The sequence below is a fragment of the Spermophilus citellus genome (genome assembly GCF_964194105.1).
Source record: "Spermophilus citellus genome assembly, chromosome: 1".
Classification (NCBI taxonomy): domain Eukaryota; kingdom Metazoa; phylum Chordata; class Mammalia; order Rodentia; family Sciuridae; genus Spermophilus; species Spermophilus citellus.
Window position 1 is genome coordinate 133,061,172 of NC_138182.1, and position 18,725 is coordinate 133,079,896.

Here is an 18,725-nt window from a genome sequence, read left to right on the forward strand (position 1 = left end):
ATCCAATTACAGCTGGAGTTTCCCATTGTTAAAATGAGTGTCCACGCATACCCACACCCCATGGTGTGACTCTGAGGTTCCACGAGATAATGCATGTGAAGTGCACTTAGCACAGATCTGGCAAGAAATAAAGCTCTATAAATGTCAAGCAGTGGTGGTGGCAGCAGCGATGATTTCCCTTCCACCAATCCCGCCACCCCAGTTTTAGGTAAAGAGGTCTCGGAAGTATGATTTGACTGATTAAAAAAAAAAAAAAAAACAGAGTTCGGATTGTAGGGCAAAACTTAGCTCACCCATCAAGCTGATAAAGTGCTACATACATAGATCTCACTCACCACCCATCTCAGCTAAGAGAACAGGTCCAGATTAGCCAAAGCAAGTTACTAGCAAGGCAGGAGGCGCCCTCTAGCGGCAAGGATGCATTATCTCAGGAAGAAAGGTAGGTGGTGTCAGGGAAAAGCAGAGGACGAATCAAGCATGGAACTGAGGCAGAAGGTAGTATTGCCTGAAAGATACAAGCAGTAATTTACTGTCTATTGGTGGACCTTCGAAGATTCCTTTAAAAAAAAAAAAAAAATATATATATATATATATATATATATATATATATATATATATATATTCTTTTTGTTGTTGATGGGCCTTTATTTTGTTTATTTATTTATATGCGGTGCTGAAAATGGAACCCAGTGCCTCACACATGCTAGGCAAGCTCTCTACCACTGAGCCACAACCCCAGCCCCTATAAATTCCTTTTTTATCTGACTCTTCTTGACAGGAAGTGACCTATTCCAGGTCAGGTCCTAAATCAGGGGTGAGGCTTGGAATTGAGCCTACAAAGGTGTTGACTGCAAAACTAGAGCTCTGCTGAGTGGCAACACCCCACCCAAAAAAATAGGAGCTGTGACATGCCATTTTATATCCTTCATAGCACTTAGCACAGACTGCATATAACATATAATAGATATCCAATAATTTGATGGAATAATAACATTTATGAAATGATCACTGTTTCTAGCACTATGAATATCTCATTTCATTGGTTGCTCACAATAACTGTAAACAGAAATAATCTTATTGGTAATCTAGTTTACCAATAAGGAAATTCAGTGTCAGAGAGGGTAAGTAACTTGCCTAAGATCACAGAGCCAGGATTTGAATCCAAACATACTAACCCCAGAGCCTGGGCTCTCATTTTACCAGACTAGTAGTTCCCAAATGGCTTGGTTTCAGGATTCCATAACATACTTAAAAAGTAAAAGATGACAAAAAGCTTTTGTTTCTAAGGATACTATCTATCAATATTTACAGTCATTGGTAGAAATTACAACTGAGGACATTTTTAAATATTTACCAATTAATTTAAACATTACCATAATAAGCCTATTAATGTTAATTGTTAACACAATTAAATATTTTATGAAAGATAACAATTTTCTCAAATAAAACCGAGAAAACTGACATTGCCTTGCATTTTTGCAAAACTTTAATATCTGGCTGACAAGAAGACAGCTGGATTCACATAGCTGCTTCTGCATTCCATCTGCTGCGATATTACACTTCCAATAGCTTCTGGAAAATACCACAGTACACTTTGAAAGAATGAGAGTTAAATGGGCAAATCACATCTTAGTACTATTACTGAAATGAATTTGACCTCCATGACATTCTGTCAAAGGGACAAATGGACAAAGAGCTCGGTCCTCCAGGGAGTTCATGCCACCTCATTGACTCCACCAACTCCAGTCCATACTCTGCTTTCCCCCTGGGTTCTTTCTATTTTCCTGGCCACTCCCTGTCTCCTAAGGCAACCCTCTTCTCTGTGCTATGGATAGAGCCACCAGGGGGCGATGATGGACCTCGAAGTGGACTCCTTCCAGCATAATGAGGGGCTCTGTCTTGATCCTAGATGCCTCTTGCTCCTTATGACCAAGGAGCCAAATACTCATTGCTGTTAATTCACATGGAGGGAAAAGAACTTGTGAAAAATCTTCACCCAATTGCCTGTAGACTAAGAATCTCAATTATCAGAGAAAGTACTCTCATATAGATTTTTTTAATATTTATTTTTTAGTTGTAGTAGGACACAATACTATTTATTTATTTATTTTTATGGTGCTGAGGATCGAACCCCCGGCCTCGCACATGCTAGGCAAGCACCCTACTGCTGAGCCACAACTCTGCCCTCATATAGATTTAATTAAAACATATAAATGAGTCATTAATAGCAGTATCCTAAAAGACATCCTGTTGCTGGGAGTAGAGGTGGATGCCTGTAATCCCAGCAACTCAGGAGTTTAGGTGGGAGGATCGCAAGCTTGAGGCCAGCCTCAGCAACTTAGTAAACCACTGTGTCAAAATTAAAAAGGGTTTGGTATCTAGCTCAGTGGTTAAGCAGGGTTTGATTCTGGTACCAAAAAGTAAAAGTGAAAGACAGCATATTTCATACCTAGAGGAAGCAAGCATGGCTACCCTGGCTGCCATCTCTCCCCTGGTCACCAACCCTTACCTCCCCATGAGCAGCCATGAAGGGAAGCCCTGCTCACTCCCCACCCCCAGGGAGAGGGTAGGGTAGAAACTCCCTGCATCCTCCTTGCTGCTTCCAGACCACACCCCCAGGTTCAGAATCTTAGGTCCTCAGACAGTCATTGCTTTGCTGCATACACCTGTGTCAATGTCTTCTGTCCTTGAACATTTTAGCCTAGGACTCCACCATCCTAACAAAACTCCTGTGTGTGCAAGCCAAGGAAAGAGGCCTCAGAAGGAATCAACCCTACTGACACCTTGGTGTTCAAGTCTAGCCTCCAGACACGTGAGAAAATAAATATCAGTTGTTTCAACAACCTCTGGTTTTTGGTTGGTTTGAAACTGGCCTTGAACTCCTAATCTTCCCTTCTCCTTCACACAGGAGTACCTGGGATTACAGTAAGGCAACACTGTACCCAGACACTTTAGGTAGCTCACTATGGCAGCCCTAGTGCAATCATACACCATCATGTCTGGATTAGTCTTTAATTTCAGGAATACATCCCTCCCATCAAATTCAGCATCCCTGGGTTTGAGTACATGTGTGATTTTATGTTCCCTTTTTCCAGGTATATCTTTTCCTGTCCCTCTTTTCATGACCATCCCTTCTTCATCTCACCAACCACACTCATCCCTCTACCCTAACGACGAGGCAGGGCTGAAACACAAGCTGTTGTATGGCTGGTGTTACATGCCAAGTTCTCAACTAGGAATACAGAACAGTGTACTCAATTTAGTCTCTCTGGGAAGATGAAGATGCTTCTTAATCAAATGCTCTGCCCCTGCCTTCCACCTCTGAGTTGGTCTCCTACAGTGTTCCTAATGCAAGAAGCTAGGAGTCAGTGGTGGCCTGGGCTCCAAGCAGCAGGCCAATGGCCACCAGCTTCCACCTCTAGGGGCTGCAACCGGAGGTGAAAGGTGCTACGTGCGATTGCCATGGAAACCCCTCCCACTCCTCAGGCACCAGACGAAGGTGGGGCCTGCTGTCTGTTCCACTGGGGGCTCGGAAAGTGGTTCATCAGTCCTGGCTCCTCCTGTAGGAAAAAAGCCTCTTCACAAGGGACTATAGGCACATATCCTCCTGAGAGCCCTGCACACAAGGACAAAGGCAGGACACTCTGCTCTCTTCTTCCTGCTATGATTCAATCCCACAAACTGATCATTTGTCTATTCTAGGTAAGACTCTGGACTTGGGAACTACAAAAATACACAGGACCTTGGCAAGTGCTCACTGTAGCTGGAAAGGAGAAACAGATCTGCCGTCTGATTTTTCCTATCATTGGAGCACACGTGACCATGTCCCCAAAGCCACTGGGCACAGCATATTCAAAAGTTAGTTCTGGGCTCACAGAGATGCTGGCTCTGTGAGCATCAACCAGGAAAGAGGCCTGAGAGGAGGTAGTCAACTTTGGCGGTGTCTGCGGAGAAAAGCTGTGTCTACAGTGGGACACACCAAAAAGCCACAAGAAGCTCTCAATGAACAAATGAAGGATGGGATCTTCAAGAAGGGGGAATGGCACCTCACCTCAGATGGGCATCTGCTTAGCTGCAGGCCCACCAATGGAGCTAAGCAAGGTGAGGCAGAAGACTTCTGGAGGAACACCCTGGGAGCCTGAGAATATGGCATGTGTCCTTTTGAGTCTTCTTACCACACTACTGGAAGAGAGGAGGATCACTGTTAGATAGGGACTTACCTACCCTGGTATCCACTCCCAGCCCAGAGATTTCTCAAATTGGACACCTGCTAGTGTAGCCCAGGCACCCCATCTGAAGATCTCCATGTGGTGTTCCTGAGAAACCTTCATCTATTAGGGTTCTCCAGGCCCTCAGAGGATAAAAGAACCCCAGGGGTTAGTAATGGAAGAGCGCAGGCCATGGACAACATCTAGGCAATAACAGAGGACCCATCTGGGAAAGACTAGAGAATAGAGACAAGGCTGCCCTTCTCAGGAGGGGTGGGGGTATTCAACCTAGGCCACACGGAGACCTCCCTGTGGGTGGAGGCCACCAGCATGGTACAGAGCTAACAACTAGTACCCTGTCACAAGTGGCTGTCCTCCTGGACATGGAACTTATTAAGGACCCATGAAGATCCCCACACCCAAAGGGGAGCAGGGAGGCCAGAGACCAGAATATGTGCGTGTGCTCTGGCCCAGCTTTCGCTTGTGCTGAGCAAGAGGGAGGAGCAGGAAGTGAGTCTGAGCCTCAGGGCTGAAAAGTAGGACAAAGGCCTACATTTAAAACCAAATTTACTTTCAATAGAAAGTAACCTGAAGGCTACAAAATCTGTTGGGATGCTGTTAAGCATCACCCACCGCCCAGCAGTCAGCTCAACAAAGTGCATTGAAAAAAGAAAACCAGGTTGTGTTTCCATCACGAGCTGAGCCTTCCCAGGAGACGGGTTATATGTGGGCTGAGCTGGGCTCAGAGGAAATGGGAAGCAGCCTCCTGTGCTTGCGCTCTGACCCCCTCTCCATGGAAGCCTCGAAGAAGGAAGACACCCTGGTACTGCGTGATGTGAACAGTGGGCACACTGCTGTCTTTGGAGCTCTAGGAAAATGGGTTCCCAGAGACCAATGCCATATCCACTCATTTCAGCAAATCCCTGAGCACCTGCCATGTGTCAGGCGTGAGACTACAACAATGAACAGTGACCTTACCAGTTTCCAGTGTGGCAGAAAAGAAAGCCAAACGGGCAGACAACTCATCATGGTGAGTATAGCCTGCCCTCCAGACCCTCGGGCTCATCTGATTGAAAATATTCAGAGGCTAAAAATTACATCCATACTGAACATATTCAGGCATTTCTCCTTGAAATTATTTCCTAAATATAGCACAACTACTTACATAACATTGACACTGTATTATGTATTGTTAAGTAATGTAGAGATGACTTGAAATACGCAGGAGGATGGCACAGGTTAGATACTATGCCATTTTGCATAAGGGATTGAGTGAGCATTCTCAGATTTTGGTACCAATGGGGCATTCTGGAATTAATTCCCTACAGATACCAAAGGACAACTGTATTAGAAAAATATGTGTCTGGATAGTGTAGTCTAATTGGCTAATAGAACAAATGAGGGGGGCACCTAACCCAATCTTGGCAGTCGGGAAAGACTTCCATTAGAACCACTTCAGTGGAGAGTTAATGGACAAGTGTGAGCCAGTCAAATGGGAGAGAGCACATCATCTTCAGAGGGGCTGCCAGGAGGCATGGAGCACTGCACTGAACAGCTGAGACTTCATCCCAACACAAAGGGGCATCATTCAAAAGTGAATGAAGTGGAGGCTGACTATTTAATGGACATGGGTTTCTTTAGGGGGGAATTAGAGTGGTGACGTTTGCATGCACTAAAGGTACTAAAAGCCACTGAACTGCATACTTCAAAATGGCAAATTCTATACTATGTGAATTTTTACTGAACTTTAAAAAAAAAATGACAACTAGAAAGAACTTTTCATTCCAACCAAGATGGAGTAAGGGACCAGATTTATCCTCCTGCCTGAAACAACCCAAAAACAGGACAAAGTATTTGAAACCAAGCTTCTAAGAGAGTGGATATCAGGAGGAATAAAAGAGGTGAACCCAAAGACTGTCCCAGTTTGCTTTGAGGGTTTCCAGGCTGCAGAGCGTGGGAGCAGAACCCAGGCAGAGCCCAGCGGACTTTCCCAAGTTGAAGAGAAAAAAACAGAGGAGACCAAGGGGAGCCAGAGGCAGCTGGAGTTTACAGAGCAGAGCACTGGGGAAAAGACTGGAAAATTTGCAGAGTGTGTCCATCTAGTCTTCAGAAGAACACTGATCAACATTTGGCATGTGAGAAAATGAGCCAAAAGGATCGGGGAGAACACCTGGAGCTCTCATAAGGCCACAGACAGTGTCTGTTCCACCAGCCAGATTGTATAAAGCCTCATAATTCACGGAGCAGTGCTTAGAGTCCCAAGAGTCTTATACCCAAGTAGTAGGGACAAATTAGCCACAGGCTAAAAGCTCCATTGGTGTGGCTAACAAGCCTTACAGGCAAGACTCAAATCAAATTGCTTCCAAGTAACTTAACCATACTCCAGGACAAAGTTTAGACATATTTGCAGAAATGTGAATATATCCAGCACAGAAAAAAAAAAACAGTAAAATTCATGCAAGTACGAAAACCACCTATGATAAAAAAAGAAAACCCAATCCAGAACTGAGCCAGATGTTAAGCTGAGCAGACAAGGACATTAAAAGATTTTGAAAACATGTGTTAAATATTAAGTAGAGACATGGAAAATATAAGACAGACCCAAGCCAAAATTCTACAGTTGAAAACAACCTCTGAAATTTAAGTGACACCATCACATTTGCTCAATTGGAAAGCTCATTGGGCTGCCATCTGGAGGGTGGGTTGGGGGGTATCTATTAAAGTATGTTAATATTCTGACAGCACAGGTAAGAAATGATAGTCTGAAACAGTCACAGTAGAGCTGGGCAGAATCAGGCCTTTTTGAAACATTTGAGAAGTGGCAGTGCAGGTCAGGTGTGCGGTGAGCCAAAGACGACCAGAAGGTGAGACCCAGGTGAGGAAAGCAAGCTTGCCCTCTACTCGAGATGCAGAGGGCACCAACTGCCTCACATGGAATCAGAGATGGGCAAGACAGCCCGAGCAATAAATGCAACTGGGGAGGCCACCCTGTGAAGCCACCCATGTATCCCATGGGGTGCCAGACACAGGGAGGGGCCACGCACTCAAGTACTGGAGGCTGTTGCAGCTGACTTCTGCAGAGAATAAGCATGGAAGAGGTGACAGTTGAGTGCCAGACAGGGCCAGAAGAGTTCAGAGTTTACCCAGGGCACAATGTGAATGGACTAGCAGGCTTTGAAGAGGGGACCAACAATTGTTTTTACATATAAAAAAAAATTGGGGGTGGGTGGGTACTAGGGATTAAACTCGGGGCACTCAACCACTGAGCCACATCCCCAGCCCTATTTTGTATTTTATTTAGAGACAGGGCCTCACTGAGTTGCTTAGCACCTCACCATTGCTGAAGCTGGCTTTGAACTTGTGATCCTCCTGCCTCAGCCTCCCGAGCTGCTGGGACTACATGCCTGTGCCTGGCTTAAAATATCATTCTTGTTAATGGAGAAAGCATGGGCAGGAAGGGGAATGGCAGAAGCAAATGACCAGCTAGAAGGTTTTGGTCATTCAAGATGACAGTTTGCATGTGACAAATGGACAGAAGCAGACCCATCAGACCAGGTTTTTATTCATTTTGCCAAAGTGGACACTGAACTCAGGAACTCTCTACCACTAATCTACATTCCCACTCTTTATTGAGACAGGGTCTAAGTTGCCCAGGCTGGCCTTGAACTCGTGATCCTTCTCCCTCAGCATCCCAAGAAGCTGGGATTATAGGCATGAACTACCACACCAGCCCCAGTCCTGGTTTTAGAATGGATGTGAAAAAAGATGGACAAGGATAGGAAGAAGTGACAAGGATACTCCCATGTTTGTGACAGGAGTAAATGCCATTTATTGAAGTACAGAAAGCTCACACAGGGCAGATATGGGAGGGAAGAATGAAGAATTCCAGTTTAGATATAATTGATGAGATCACAAGTAAGCAACTACAGAGGAGGACATGGTGTCAGGGGAGAGACCTGGGTTAGATACAGGAATGTGATGTCATCAGCACATAGGTGGTATTTTGAGCCACAATAGACATGATCACACAGGGAGTTTGCAGAGTCAAGATGACAAGACTGAGCTCCTATAATTTGACATTTGAGTGAGGTGGGAATGTCCATAGCTAGAGAAGTATGTGGAGGCAAGGAAGAATTTTTAGTGAAGGAGATAAAGCAAGGAGGTGGCAACCCAGAGTACCTGTGAAGGGACTGACCTGTGAGAGGAGGGACGCTCTGATGCAAGGTGCAGATCTGCAGGATAAATAGTAGTGAGACATTCCTCTTAACAACGATACCCTCTATTAGGGAGGATAGCAAGGAGGCAGCGGTGGTGGGCAGAAGTTTAAACAATAAGAGTAGGAAAAAGTTTTCTTATTGCTAACAGATGCCAGAATTTAAGACAGCAAAAATCCCAAGATAAAAATTACCAGTATTCATGGAGCATCTGCTTAAAGTTCTCAAAGTCTCAACACACAGTAAATGTATTGTAGTCTGACTAGCAGAGGAAAAGATCAAATCGCCCCATGCTCAGTGTTGACCCAGAGGACAGCAATTTATCATTTCAGGACTAACTAGTTCTCTTGCTCCCAGCCTTTGGTTCCTTCCATTCCCAAGAGATAATTTTCAGAAGGTTCTGTTTGAACATGAAAGCCATTCAAAATTACTTTGCTTTTCACAGTGACTCTGATACCTGAGGATATTAGATCTAATAATTCCCACTGAAACCCAGTGTCCTAGGAGTCTTACTATATTCTCTTCTCTTAGTTCTCCTTTCTACTAATTCCAGAAATGTAGACTGGTTCAGTTGTGTTTAGAGGGTAGACAGTTTTAAAGTCAGGATCAGTGGCTGCAGGTGTTCCTAGCATTTCATGCCTAATACCTTTCAGCTTCTTCCAATAACAATGGCAATGAAAGGCTTGGAAAGTTTCCCATTCTAACCTGACTGTTGCTGCTACAAAGGTTCCAGGGGAAAGGCTCCCCACATGGCTAAGCATCAAGCAGATTCAAGTAATTCCATGATGGAAGCAAGGGAAGCTAGCTGAGGCTAGGTCCAAAAAGAGAACAGAAAGATTGCTTCAGTTCCCCTTCAGGGCCCTTTGAAGTAGGGTCTGTAGGATAGAAGGCCCATACCCCACCTCAGAGACGCCAGCATTCTGCCACCAGCTCTGCCAGGGTTGAAAACCAACTACTATTGCCAGATCTGCTTTGCCAAGACCTTCCACAATCACAGGTAAGAGAAACAACTGGAAGTTTAAATGGTGGAAATGATACATTTCAAAACTATCAAGTACCTCCTACCCAAAAAGCAAATAAAAATCCACAGACAACCATTTACAACCTCTATTTTGATTCCATAACCAGAGTGAGAATCAAAATGAAACAGGGAAAATCTGGGCAAACCCCTAGCTGCACTTTCATCAACTTCACAGGTCAAGTCACTGAGCAGTACACCCCATTAGATTTACCGTAGATAATACCTCTGGGGTATCGTAACCTTGGCAATGATGGTTTAAGCCGTTTCAGAATCTTGGGAGGCCTCTTGTGTCTCAAACCCACTGGAACCACAGACCTTCTCTTGGGCCTGCACAGGTGTCCAGCAGGCAACCTTGGACATGAAAGGACTTAAAGTTCCACCTGGATCATACTCATGCTGCCATTTTTGAATATTGGTCTTATGAAGAGCAATCAGGTTGGACTGCTGGTGCACAGGTCAATTCCTTCACTTTCCCCATCTCCAGTCACCTTCTCCCCCACCACAGGCCACCCTGTGACACTGCTGGTTATGATACTGCTAGTGGCAAGTTCTGCTCCTTCACTAACATTGAAGTATAACATTAGAGAAGCACGTAATAGGAAGGACTCTGAAGGAAATAACATTTCAATCTCTCCATTGGCCACATCCCATAAAGACCCGTAATTCCTATCTTCCAGGAGGCAGATTTGAGACTTGGGGTTCCCACCTCATGAAAAACATTTGTAGTTCCATGTGGTGGCACACACTAGTAATCCCAGTGACTCAGGAGGCTGAGGCAGAAGGATCGTAAGTTTGAGACTGACCTGAACAGCTTAGTGATACCGTGTATGGAAGCAGAAAAATTAAATGGGCTAGGGATATAGCTCAGAAGTAAGCATCCCTGGGTTCAATCCCTAGTACCAAAAAACAAAACAAACTCTTTGGCAAAACTGATTCAGTGTTTAGCATACCATGTGGAAGAGCAGCAAAACAGGGCTCATTCGTTAACAAAAATATCAGCTCTATCATGTTCTAGCTCTTCTCACCTTTGGCAAATCAGTGATCTAAGCCTCACTATCCTCATCTGAAAAAAATATCAAACATTAAACAATACTTATCAAATACTTAATTTCCAAAGAAGATAAACAGCTGAATACAGTTTCTTACAGGTACAGAGCAGATTTACTATGGGTAACTTATCTGTAGTGATCTTTAAAGAATCCAAGATCCCAAGGAGGTTGAAGTGTATAAAGGTTTTCAAAGTCTGATTACTGAATACTGGGTATTAAAGTCATTAGAAACTAAATAGAAAAAAAAAAAAGAAAGAAAGAAACTAAATAGAACCAGCAATAAAGAATGCCTAGCAATAAATACCTAATGAGCTGGAAGTGGCTCTTCTAATTAAGAGATCTAATAACGTCACTAGTTAATGGCCACAAAAAAAGCAATAAAGTACACATTGAAGGGTATATTCGTCAGGGAAAATAGTGGCAGCTTCTAAAATAAGCTGTTAAAACAAACCATAGGGTTTTAAGGTAAGATTTTACAAATCAGACAAATCTTCCTTGTCAGATTATAGACTCTGGTCTGTTAAACACTTCAGCCTAGTTCTTAGTTCTTGTATTGCTTTAAGTAAATTCCAATACCAATCACAAAATTAGAGCCTGTTAAACAAATGCTTTATTAACACAAACAAACTACAAAGCACTAAGAAATTTAAATATCCATGTCATAACAAACGGGTGGCAATTCCACATCCAGGGTTGACAGAATGCTTGAAGGGGACTGCAGCGGATCTACAAAAGAGGAAGTTCTCATTAAATTTCTGTAAACCTTGAGTTGTCCAAATCAACAGACTAGCTGTCACTTTTAGTCATGAACTCATGTTTTTTGTCTAATGAATCCCTACCCGCAACCCCACCTCACACACACTTCTTAATATGCAGCTATGGTCCCAGAATTGACCTTTATCAGGATATGTCTTAGAAGTACCTGAATCTCAATTCTTCTTAGAGTAAGAGCTAGCAGCCTAACAAATGATAAAACAGGACAAGCTATCTCATAGGGACAAATAGGAAGCACAGTGAGGATGGCTTCTGACCACACAAACTAAGACCTCAAACCTTGGGCAGTAACAAAATAGTGTCATTCTACGCTAGAGCACAGTGGGTCTCAATCCTCTATTAGTGTGGATGTCACTGGAGTTCTCTCCATACAAGTTTTGTATACACTTCGACTTACGGCCCAAGAAGCTACACGTTAAATTGAATACTTTTGCAATATCTAAGACTGATTATATTTCAGAATCACTTCACTTGGCCAAGGCATTGGGGACTAAAATACAAAATATCAACTGAGAAGAGTTTTCAGGTTTCTGCAATTTTCACCTTAAAGCATAGAAATTACCCATAGGCTGCCCTTCTGCATAACTCTTGTCCCCACAGTAATGGATGTTGTTATGAAACAGGCCGTTTTCAGCCTTCAAGAGGGCACCTTTTCACTTACCAGATGCCCATGGTGACGACGGCATCTTCACAGGCGAAGGGGGGCCCAGCTGCAACAGCTTTTCAAGTCCTCTCTCCTCGTCAAGGATCATGAGAGGCACTCCACTCAAGGGGAGGTGAGCAATCTGATGCTCCTCAGGCAGGTCAAAACTCTCAAAATCTGTCAGAGGGAAAGCATCTTCTCATCAGGACAGCAGATCTCAGTGGTCAGCAAAATGCTGGAGGTCAGAGAACCTTTCAGAGGATCCACGAGGTCGAAACTACCTAACAAGGTTAATCACCTTTTCCACTGTTGACATCTGCATGGTCGGTATTAAAGCAATGGTGGATAGACCTGCTGGTGCCTTAGCACATATCAAGGCATTGGCAATGAACTACATTAGTAGTCACTACACTCTTCACCATTATTCAGTTGTAATTAAAAAAAAAAGTCACTTCACCATAGAGATTAACAAGTATAATCTTATTCACTCTCAACTCTTAAAAAGAGATCTTAAGATTCCGTGTGACAGAATGAAAAATGTGTCATGAAATATTTGTCATACACCAAGGAATGATTTCCTCCCCTGCCTGGTACTGGGGATTGAACTCGGGGATACTCTACCCCTAAGCTACATCCCTAGGCCTTTTCATCTTAAGACATTATCTCACCAAATTGCCCAGGCTGGCCCCAAACTTTTGATCCTCCTTCCTCAGCCTCCCCATCGCTGCAATTACAGGTGTGTGCCACCACACCCAGCTGAGGATTATCTCCAATAAAGGAATTTGTGTGATTATTTGAGTTGCAAGATAAACTAGAAGACCTTCTCTGGAAATATTTTCACTTCAAAGAACAAAGGAACAACTATGGTCATTCAAACTTGGGTATCTGTCACACACTTTCTCAAAGGAATGAAGAATATCTATCACACTTCAAAGAAAATAGTCTGTGCCAATAACAAAATTCAAGAGCATCAAGAAAAAATTGACAACTGTGGAAAACTTATTTGCAATAGTTTGCAAAATAAGTTTTTCACACTGTCATGCTATCATTAGCTAAACTTTTCTGATGAGAGCAACAGTGATTATTAATGGGTTTTTGATGTTAAATGATGAAACATTTAACATTAGATAAACATTAGATATTTACCTCTCAATGAACCAATATTTCTAAGTGATCAATGCATAATAAATGCAAAGACAGAAAATATAGGGCTACACCAAAGTAATGTATTATCAGAATACACAATGTTTACTGGTAATGGTCTCAGTTGTAATTAAAAATTAAAATGTAAGACTCTACATTGCAATTATATGTTCAGATACAGCCACTTGTTTTAGAGAGGAACATAAGAAAACCATTGACATTCATCTGATAAGACTTATACTCCCCCTTTCCTAACTCTACATCTGCATGAGGCCTGATGTTCTTAATTTGCCTTAGCTAAAACAGATGTAACAGATTAAAGAATTTGACAAGAATTCAATTGTCTTATTAAGTCCAATTAAGCAAATTTTCAAAAATATAAACCATACTATTCTTATCACTAGATCTGTTTGGAAACTTGTCTTATGTTAATTTATGAGTTTATTATTTAATAAATTAATATTCTTAGAATGTCTTAGTTTTAATTTCTAATATAAGAAATATAAACAGGATACATAAGCAGAAAATTTTGGGGATTTTCAATTTCTAAAACCTTAAAAGTGTCCTGAGACCAAAAAAGAACCACATATTAGGTAACTTTCTGTCCTATAACCCAAGTGCCTTACTTCTTAAGAATTATCTAAAACAATCAATTTCTCTTGACAGCAAGAGAAGTTTGATTGAAATAGTGTTTTGAGTTTTCCTTTTCATAGAGGTTAAGTGTTCTCCCAAAAGATCAGAAAGTGGTTGTTCTCGGGCTGGGGATGTGGCTCAAGCGGTAGCGCGCTCGCCTGGCATGCGTGCGGCCCGGGTTCGATCCTCAGCACCACATACCAACAAAGATGTTGTGTCCGCCGATAACTAAAAAATAAATATTAAAAATTCTCTCTCTCTCTCTCTCTCCCCCCCCCACTAAAAAAAAAAAAAAAAAAAGGAAAGAAAGTGGTTGTTCTCATCTTTGTACTTCGCTGTGAAAGGGCTCTGAAAACCTAGGTCCTTGGGAATTCATCTGCTCTTTTTCAAGGCTGATAAAACCCAGATGTCAAAAAGATATTGAGTGATACAACTACAATTTAAAACCACAGAATTATAAAGAAAACCATAAATAGACAAAAGACTCCAGAGGAAAACCAGGTACAGTGGCGCATGCCTGTAATTCCAGCAGCCCGGGAGGCTGAGGCAGGAGGACTGAGTTCAAAGCCAGCCTCAGCAAAAGTGAGGCACTAAGCAAATCAGTGAGACCCCGTCTCTAAATAAAATACTAAATAGGGGACTGGGGTTATAGCCCAGTGGTAGAGCATTTGCCTAGCATGTGGGAGGCACTAGGTTTGATCCTCAGCACATTAATAAAAGCTTTAAAAGACATTAAAAAAAAAAATAGGGCTGAGGATGTGGCTGAGTGTCCAATTCAATTCCAGGTAGCCCTCCCCCCTTTCCCCCAAAAAAAAGACTACAGAGGAAATAAGTCTGCAGTATTACAGGGTTAATTTTATCCCCAAAGAGCTCTTTTTAAAATAAGTAAATCAGTAAGAAAGTCACATAACCAAAGGATAATGAATGCAAACAGAAAATTCCAAAAACTGTCAAAAATATGCAGGACTACTTGGCAATATCTTTCCTCAAATACAGCTTGCTATGGTCCTCCTTCCTGGTCTATACATATAAAATCTACCTCATTTTCCTTAATGGCTAAATGGCAATCATTAGCATGAATATACTACATTTTATCAAAACTTAATCCCCCCTGCCCAACTCAGCAAACATTCTCAAAGTTAACCCTCGAGATGGGCAAAAATCACAACATAATTCCAAGAATACTAACTGCACAATTGTCTCTTATATAAAAAGCCGTAACAATCTGAATGTGTTAGTAAAATATTACTAAAAGCCATTTGGTTAAAGGGGCTAGAAATCTGGATCAGAAATCTCTGTGGCCTTCACCAGGTACAATAGGGAACACCTGAAATACCAAAGACTTGTGTGGTCTGAGGCAGAAGAATAACAAGGCTAGCCTCAGCAAATTATTAGACTGTCTCAAAGTAAAAATAATTTGAAAAAGGACTGGAGAGGTAGCTCAGTGGTAAAGCACCCATAGGCTCAATGCCCAGTTTAAAAAAAAAAAAAAAAAATTCTATAAGACCCTGCCAGACCTGCCCCCATGCTTCACTTACCTTTCATTCCCCAGAAGACATCAGTCCTTTTCCCTACCTTGGCTCTTTGCACACTTGATCTACAACACTTTCTTGTTCACTCAGTGAGATTATCTGGTCAACGACTGCCTTTCCCGCTGAACTATGGGTTCCCTCGTGGCAGGGCCCCATGTACCAAGCTAACCACTGCATCCAAACCCTAATAATGTTTGACACATAGAAACCTCTCCTCAACTGCTGGAGTAAATGAAAGCCTGAAAAGCTGGTCCTATGATGGAAGATATTTCAGATATATACAGCTGATTGAAGGAATTTTTTTAAAATGTTTTCACTAGCTGAAGAGTTTTTTTTTTTTTTAAACCAAGAAATAATTAACCAACCAAGGTACTCTCAGGCATTGCTTAGTTTGATACAAGGGCTCTTTGCACACCCTGAAAAAGCTTTCTAGTCAGACAGTCCACACTGGCACTTGCTCAATATCGGACACACCTCCCCTAGGTACTATACTTTTGAGAACAGGAACAACATCCTATACCTTTGCTCCCATTCCCCTCCTGACAAACGTGATACCTCGCGAATGATTCCACCTAAACAAGTATATTTATTCTAAGCAACCCAGGTTTGGTCAGTCTCATTACAGTCTAGGGTTATATACTGTAGTCACAAGTTACAGTTGAGTTGAATTTACAAGAGAAACCAGAGATCAAAAGCAATTTTTGCCATACCAAAAGATACTACCTAAAGGATTGAAGGGAAAGAAGTTTTCTATTTCTGGATAGGTATCATCGGAGGCAGGAACAGAGCTTTTTGCTTTAGCAGTCTTCTCGGTCATCTAAAATAACCCAAGAAAATGTGTTAGCAAGAATGGAAGTCTTGTCAAACAAGCAGCACAAAAGATGGTAAGGCCTCTTCAAACATATTACTTCACCACACTTTCAAATTTGCCAATTTCATACTGTCATCTATGAAGCTATAATCCTTAGTTTTCATGATTATACCCCCAAACAATCTAAATATATATAATTTAAACAGTTCTAGTAACCTGGCTCAAAAGTTAAAGACTTATTATTAGCACCTGTTAACATAACTTAATTTAGAGCTAATCTACTCAATTATCCAAACCTAACCGAGGAAAAAATGAGTATTAGTGCTGAGAATAGTAGCTAATCCTCAAAGTCATTTTTGATTTATAGAAGTGTGATTTTTTTTTCACACCACTGTTACGTTAATTATTTGCTGGGTTAATATTAACAAGTGTGTCTTCCTCAAATACAGTTAAGAGGTAGCAAGTGATAGTCTACGACTTTTGAATAACAAGTAGACATTGACTTAGTAGAACAAATGGAAGCTTCAGTATTCTTGATTTACCTTACTTCATATGTGCACACCTAGAGGAAATCTCTCACAGGTTTCCCACATTTCAGTTCTGGGTAACAGTCTCATTCTTCCCATATCACTGCAATATCTGCATTTAACATTTTCTTTTTTCTTTTTTTTTTAAACAGACACCCCTGTCCTAAGCTGCACTACATGTATGTCACAGGTTTGATGTAACCGTCTTCTAATACACATTAAATAAGTATTCAAGGTGTTAATCCATATACTAAACTCATCTTTCACAACAAAGTCCTCTCAGTCTGGGATACAATGTCCTGTACCTTGTGACCACATAAAAAGATCAACATGCTAGCAAATAAATGGTCCCCTAACAAGCTGGTGCTTTCTCTGGGAGGTAGGGAAAATGTTGGTAGCACCTGAATAAGATCATCAGGCATCCTCTCAGTATTTTATGTACTTTTTAATTAGATAATACAAACCAACCTACTGCCATATACCAGGTTAGGTCAGGTGAGGTGAAATTCCACATTAGCTACTTCTAGTTAAAGATACAGAGAAGTGGGCTGGGGCTGTAGCTCAGTGGTAAAGCGCTTGCCTCACATGTGGGAGGCACTGGGTTCGATCCTCAGCACCACATAAAAATAAAGGTACTGTGTGCTCATCTACAACTAAAAAATATATTTAAAAAAAAAGATACAGAGAAGTAAAATGTGATTCTACTCTGCTCGTTTACTAATCTGCATTTCCCTTCTACTTAGGGGGAAAACAGCCAAGTAGGATGCAACAGTCATTTTCAGAGCCAAAAGTGCTGAAATTTAAACAATACCTTAGCCAATACTTACCTTTTTGGCAGGGAAGGTTGGTTGTTTTTGTTTGAGGGGTGCATTGGTCTTTACTCTCTTTTCTGTAGCTCTGTTGACAGTTCCCAAAGCCTTTCTGACAGTTCTAGGGGCTGGTGGAGCATCAAACGTTTTGCCAACAAGTGGTGTTGAAACCTGAGACCTCCCATCTAAGGCTTTAACTAGCAAAGAAAAAGTATCACCATAAGATTAGACCAGTGAATTCCTTTGTAACTCCAATGCTCTTTATATAAACTTGCCCTAATTCTTACCCCTAAAGCTGACCCTCATTTTTGGTAGTAACCAAGAGCATATCACAAGTATTGAGGTTCAATACTCTTCAAGTCATCTCCTTAACATCCTGAGAACAAGGGCTGAAGTGTGATTTTGGTAGTGAGCTTACTTAGTATGTGGAGGCCCTGGGTTGTATCCCTAACACCGAAAAAAAGAAAAAAAAAAAAAAAACATACTGAGTATTTAAATGACTAGTTGCCTACGAACTACACTAAATGCTCAACTGGGTCCAGGCCACATCCATAAAACCTTAGCGTCCAACTGCAGCCTTATATACTCACCAGGCCCAGGCCCCCGCTTCAGCACCTCCTTAGGAGCCACACGGGTACAAGGTTCTCCATTTTCCTTATCAACAAAGATCAGAGTAGCCATTCTGGATTGCTCTAGGGATGAAATGTACGTATGAGAAACCGGGAACTGGGTAAGAAGAGAAAAGCAAAGGTAAGCACAGATCTAACTTTCTGCCCAGGGGACGTCCGGACAAAAACAAGCGCCTTGAGCCACCAGGAACTTAAGACCGAGTCAGAGGCTCTGAGGTCTAAACAGGCTGTTTGGGACAGGCTCTCATTAGAAGAGAATCCCGTGCTCCCAGGACTCAGCCCAAGGTCCCTACTGCACCGGCATCGGAGTCACCGGAGTCACGGGCACACGGCCCCAGCTCCGAGCCCGACAACACTCCGCCTTCACACCGCTGAACCCGGGTCCTTCACGCCGTTCCCAACAAACTCACCCAAAACCGCGCGGCCAGAGACGCCTCACGCCCGCGGTTTAAAACACAACTCGCGATTCAATTGGTTTCTCCGCGAGGAGGCGGGGCCTGAGGCGGAGTCTGTAAAAAAGAACCAATGAGAGGAAATCACACTGCCAGGACCCGCCCAAAAGCTCTTTCTCCGGAAGTCTGTGATTCCTTTCCTACCAAGAAAAAAAAAAAAAAAAAAAACCCTGGGAGGCTTTTTGCTCTCCATAACGTTGAGCTGTGTGGACTAACGTACTGACCCAATGTCACTGTTTTATTGTTTTGAGGTCTTTTTTATTCAGTTGACACTGTAGAA

The 18,725-nt window shown here is 42.3% G+C and overlaps 1 protein-coding gene across 4 annotated transcripts; it reads right to left on the bottom strand.

Annotated features, from left to right (window-relative positions):
- Positions 1 to 11,084: 11,084 nt before the first annotated feature.
- PTTG1 (PTTG1 regulator of sister chromatid separation, securin) lies at positions 11,085 to 18,502 on the bottom strand. 4 transcript variants are annotated; one of them, XM_081308196.1, is made up of 6 exons: positions 18,404 to 18,502; positions 17,955 to 18,056; positions 17,383 to 17,561; positions 15,941 to 16,034; positions 11,928 to 12,086; positions 11,085 to 11,218 (listed from the first exon to the last, which is right to left on the bottom strand). In XM_081308196.1, the coding sequence occupies exons 2-6, from the start codon at positions 18,043 to 18,045 to the stop codon at positions 11,139 to 11,141; spliced, it is 603 nt and encodes a 200-aa protein (XP_081164322.1). In that variant the 5' UTR covers positions 18,046 to 18,056; positions 18,404 to 18,502; the 3' UTR covers positions 11,085 to 11,138. The 4 variants fall into 4 exon arrangements, with proteins under 4 accessions (XP_081164322.1, XP_081164325.1, XP_081164323.1 ...); XM_081308199.1 differs by having other exon boundaries at positions 17,955 to 18,090; positions 18,404 to 18,489; XM_081308197.1 differs by lacking the exon at positions 18,404 to 18,502 and adding an exon at positions 18,292 to 18,389.
- Between the last annotated feature and the right edge of the window lie 223 nt (positions 18,503 to 18,725).

What these genes read in the sequence shown, in the direction of transcription:
- PTTG1 (XM_081308196.1), bottom strand. Translation starts at nt 18,045, where the DNA reads ATGGCTACTCTGATCTTTGTTGATAAGGAAAATGGAGAACCTTGTACC. An exon ending in GAAGCGGGGGCCTGGGCCTG is followed by an intron (nt 17,562 to 17,954) that starts GTGAGTATATAA and finishes TTTCTTTGCTAG; the next exon opens with TTAAAGCCTTAGATGGGAGG. An exon ending in GTCGTCACCATGGGCATCTG is followed by an intron (nt 11,219 to 11,927) that starts GTAAGTGAAAAG and finishes CCTCTTTTGTAG; the next exon opens with ATCCGCTGCAGTCCCCTTCA.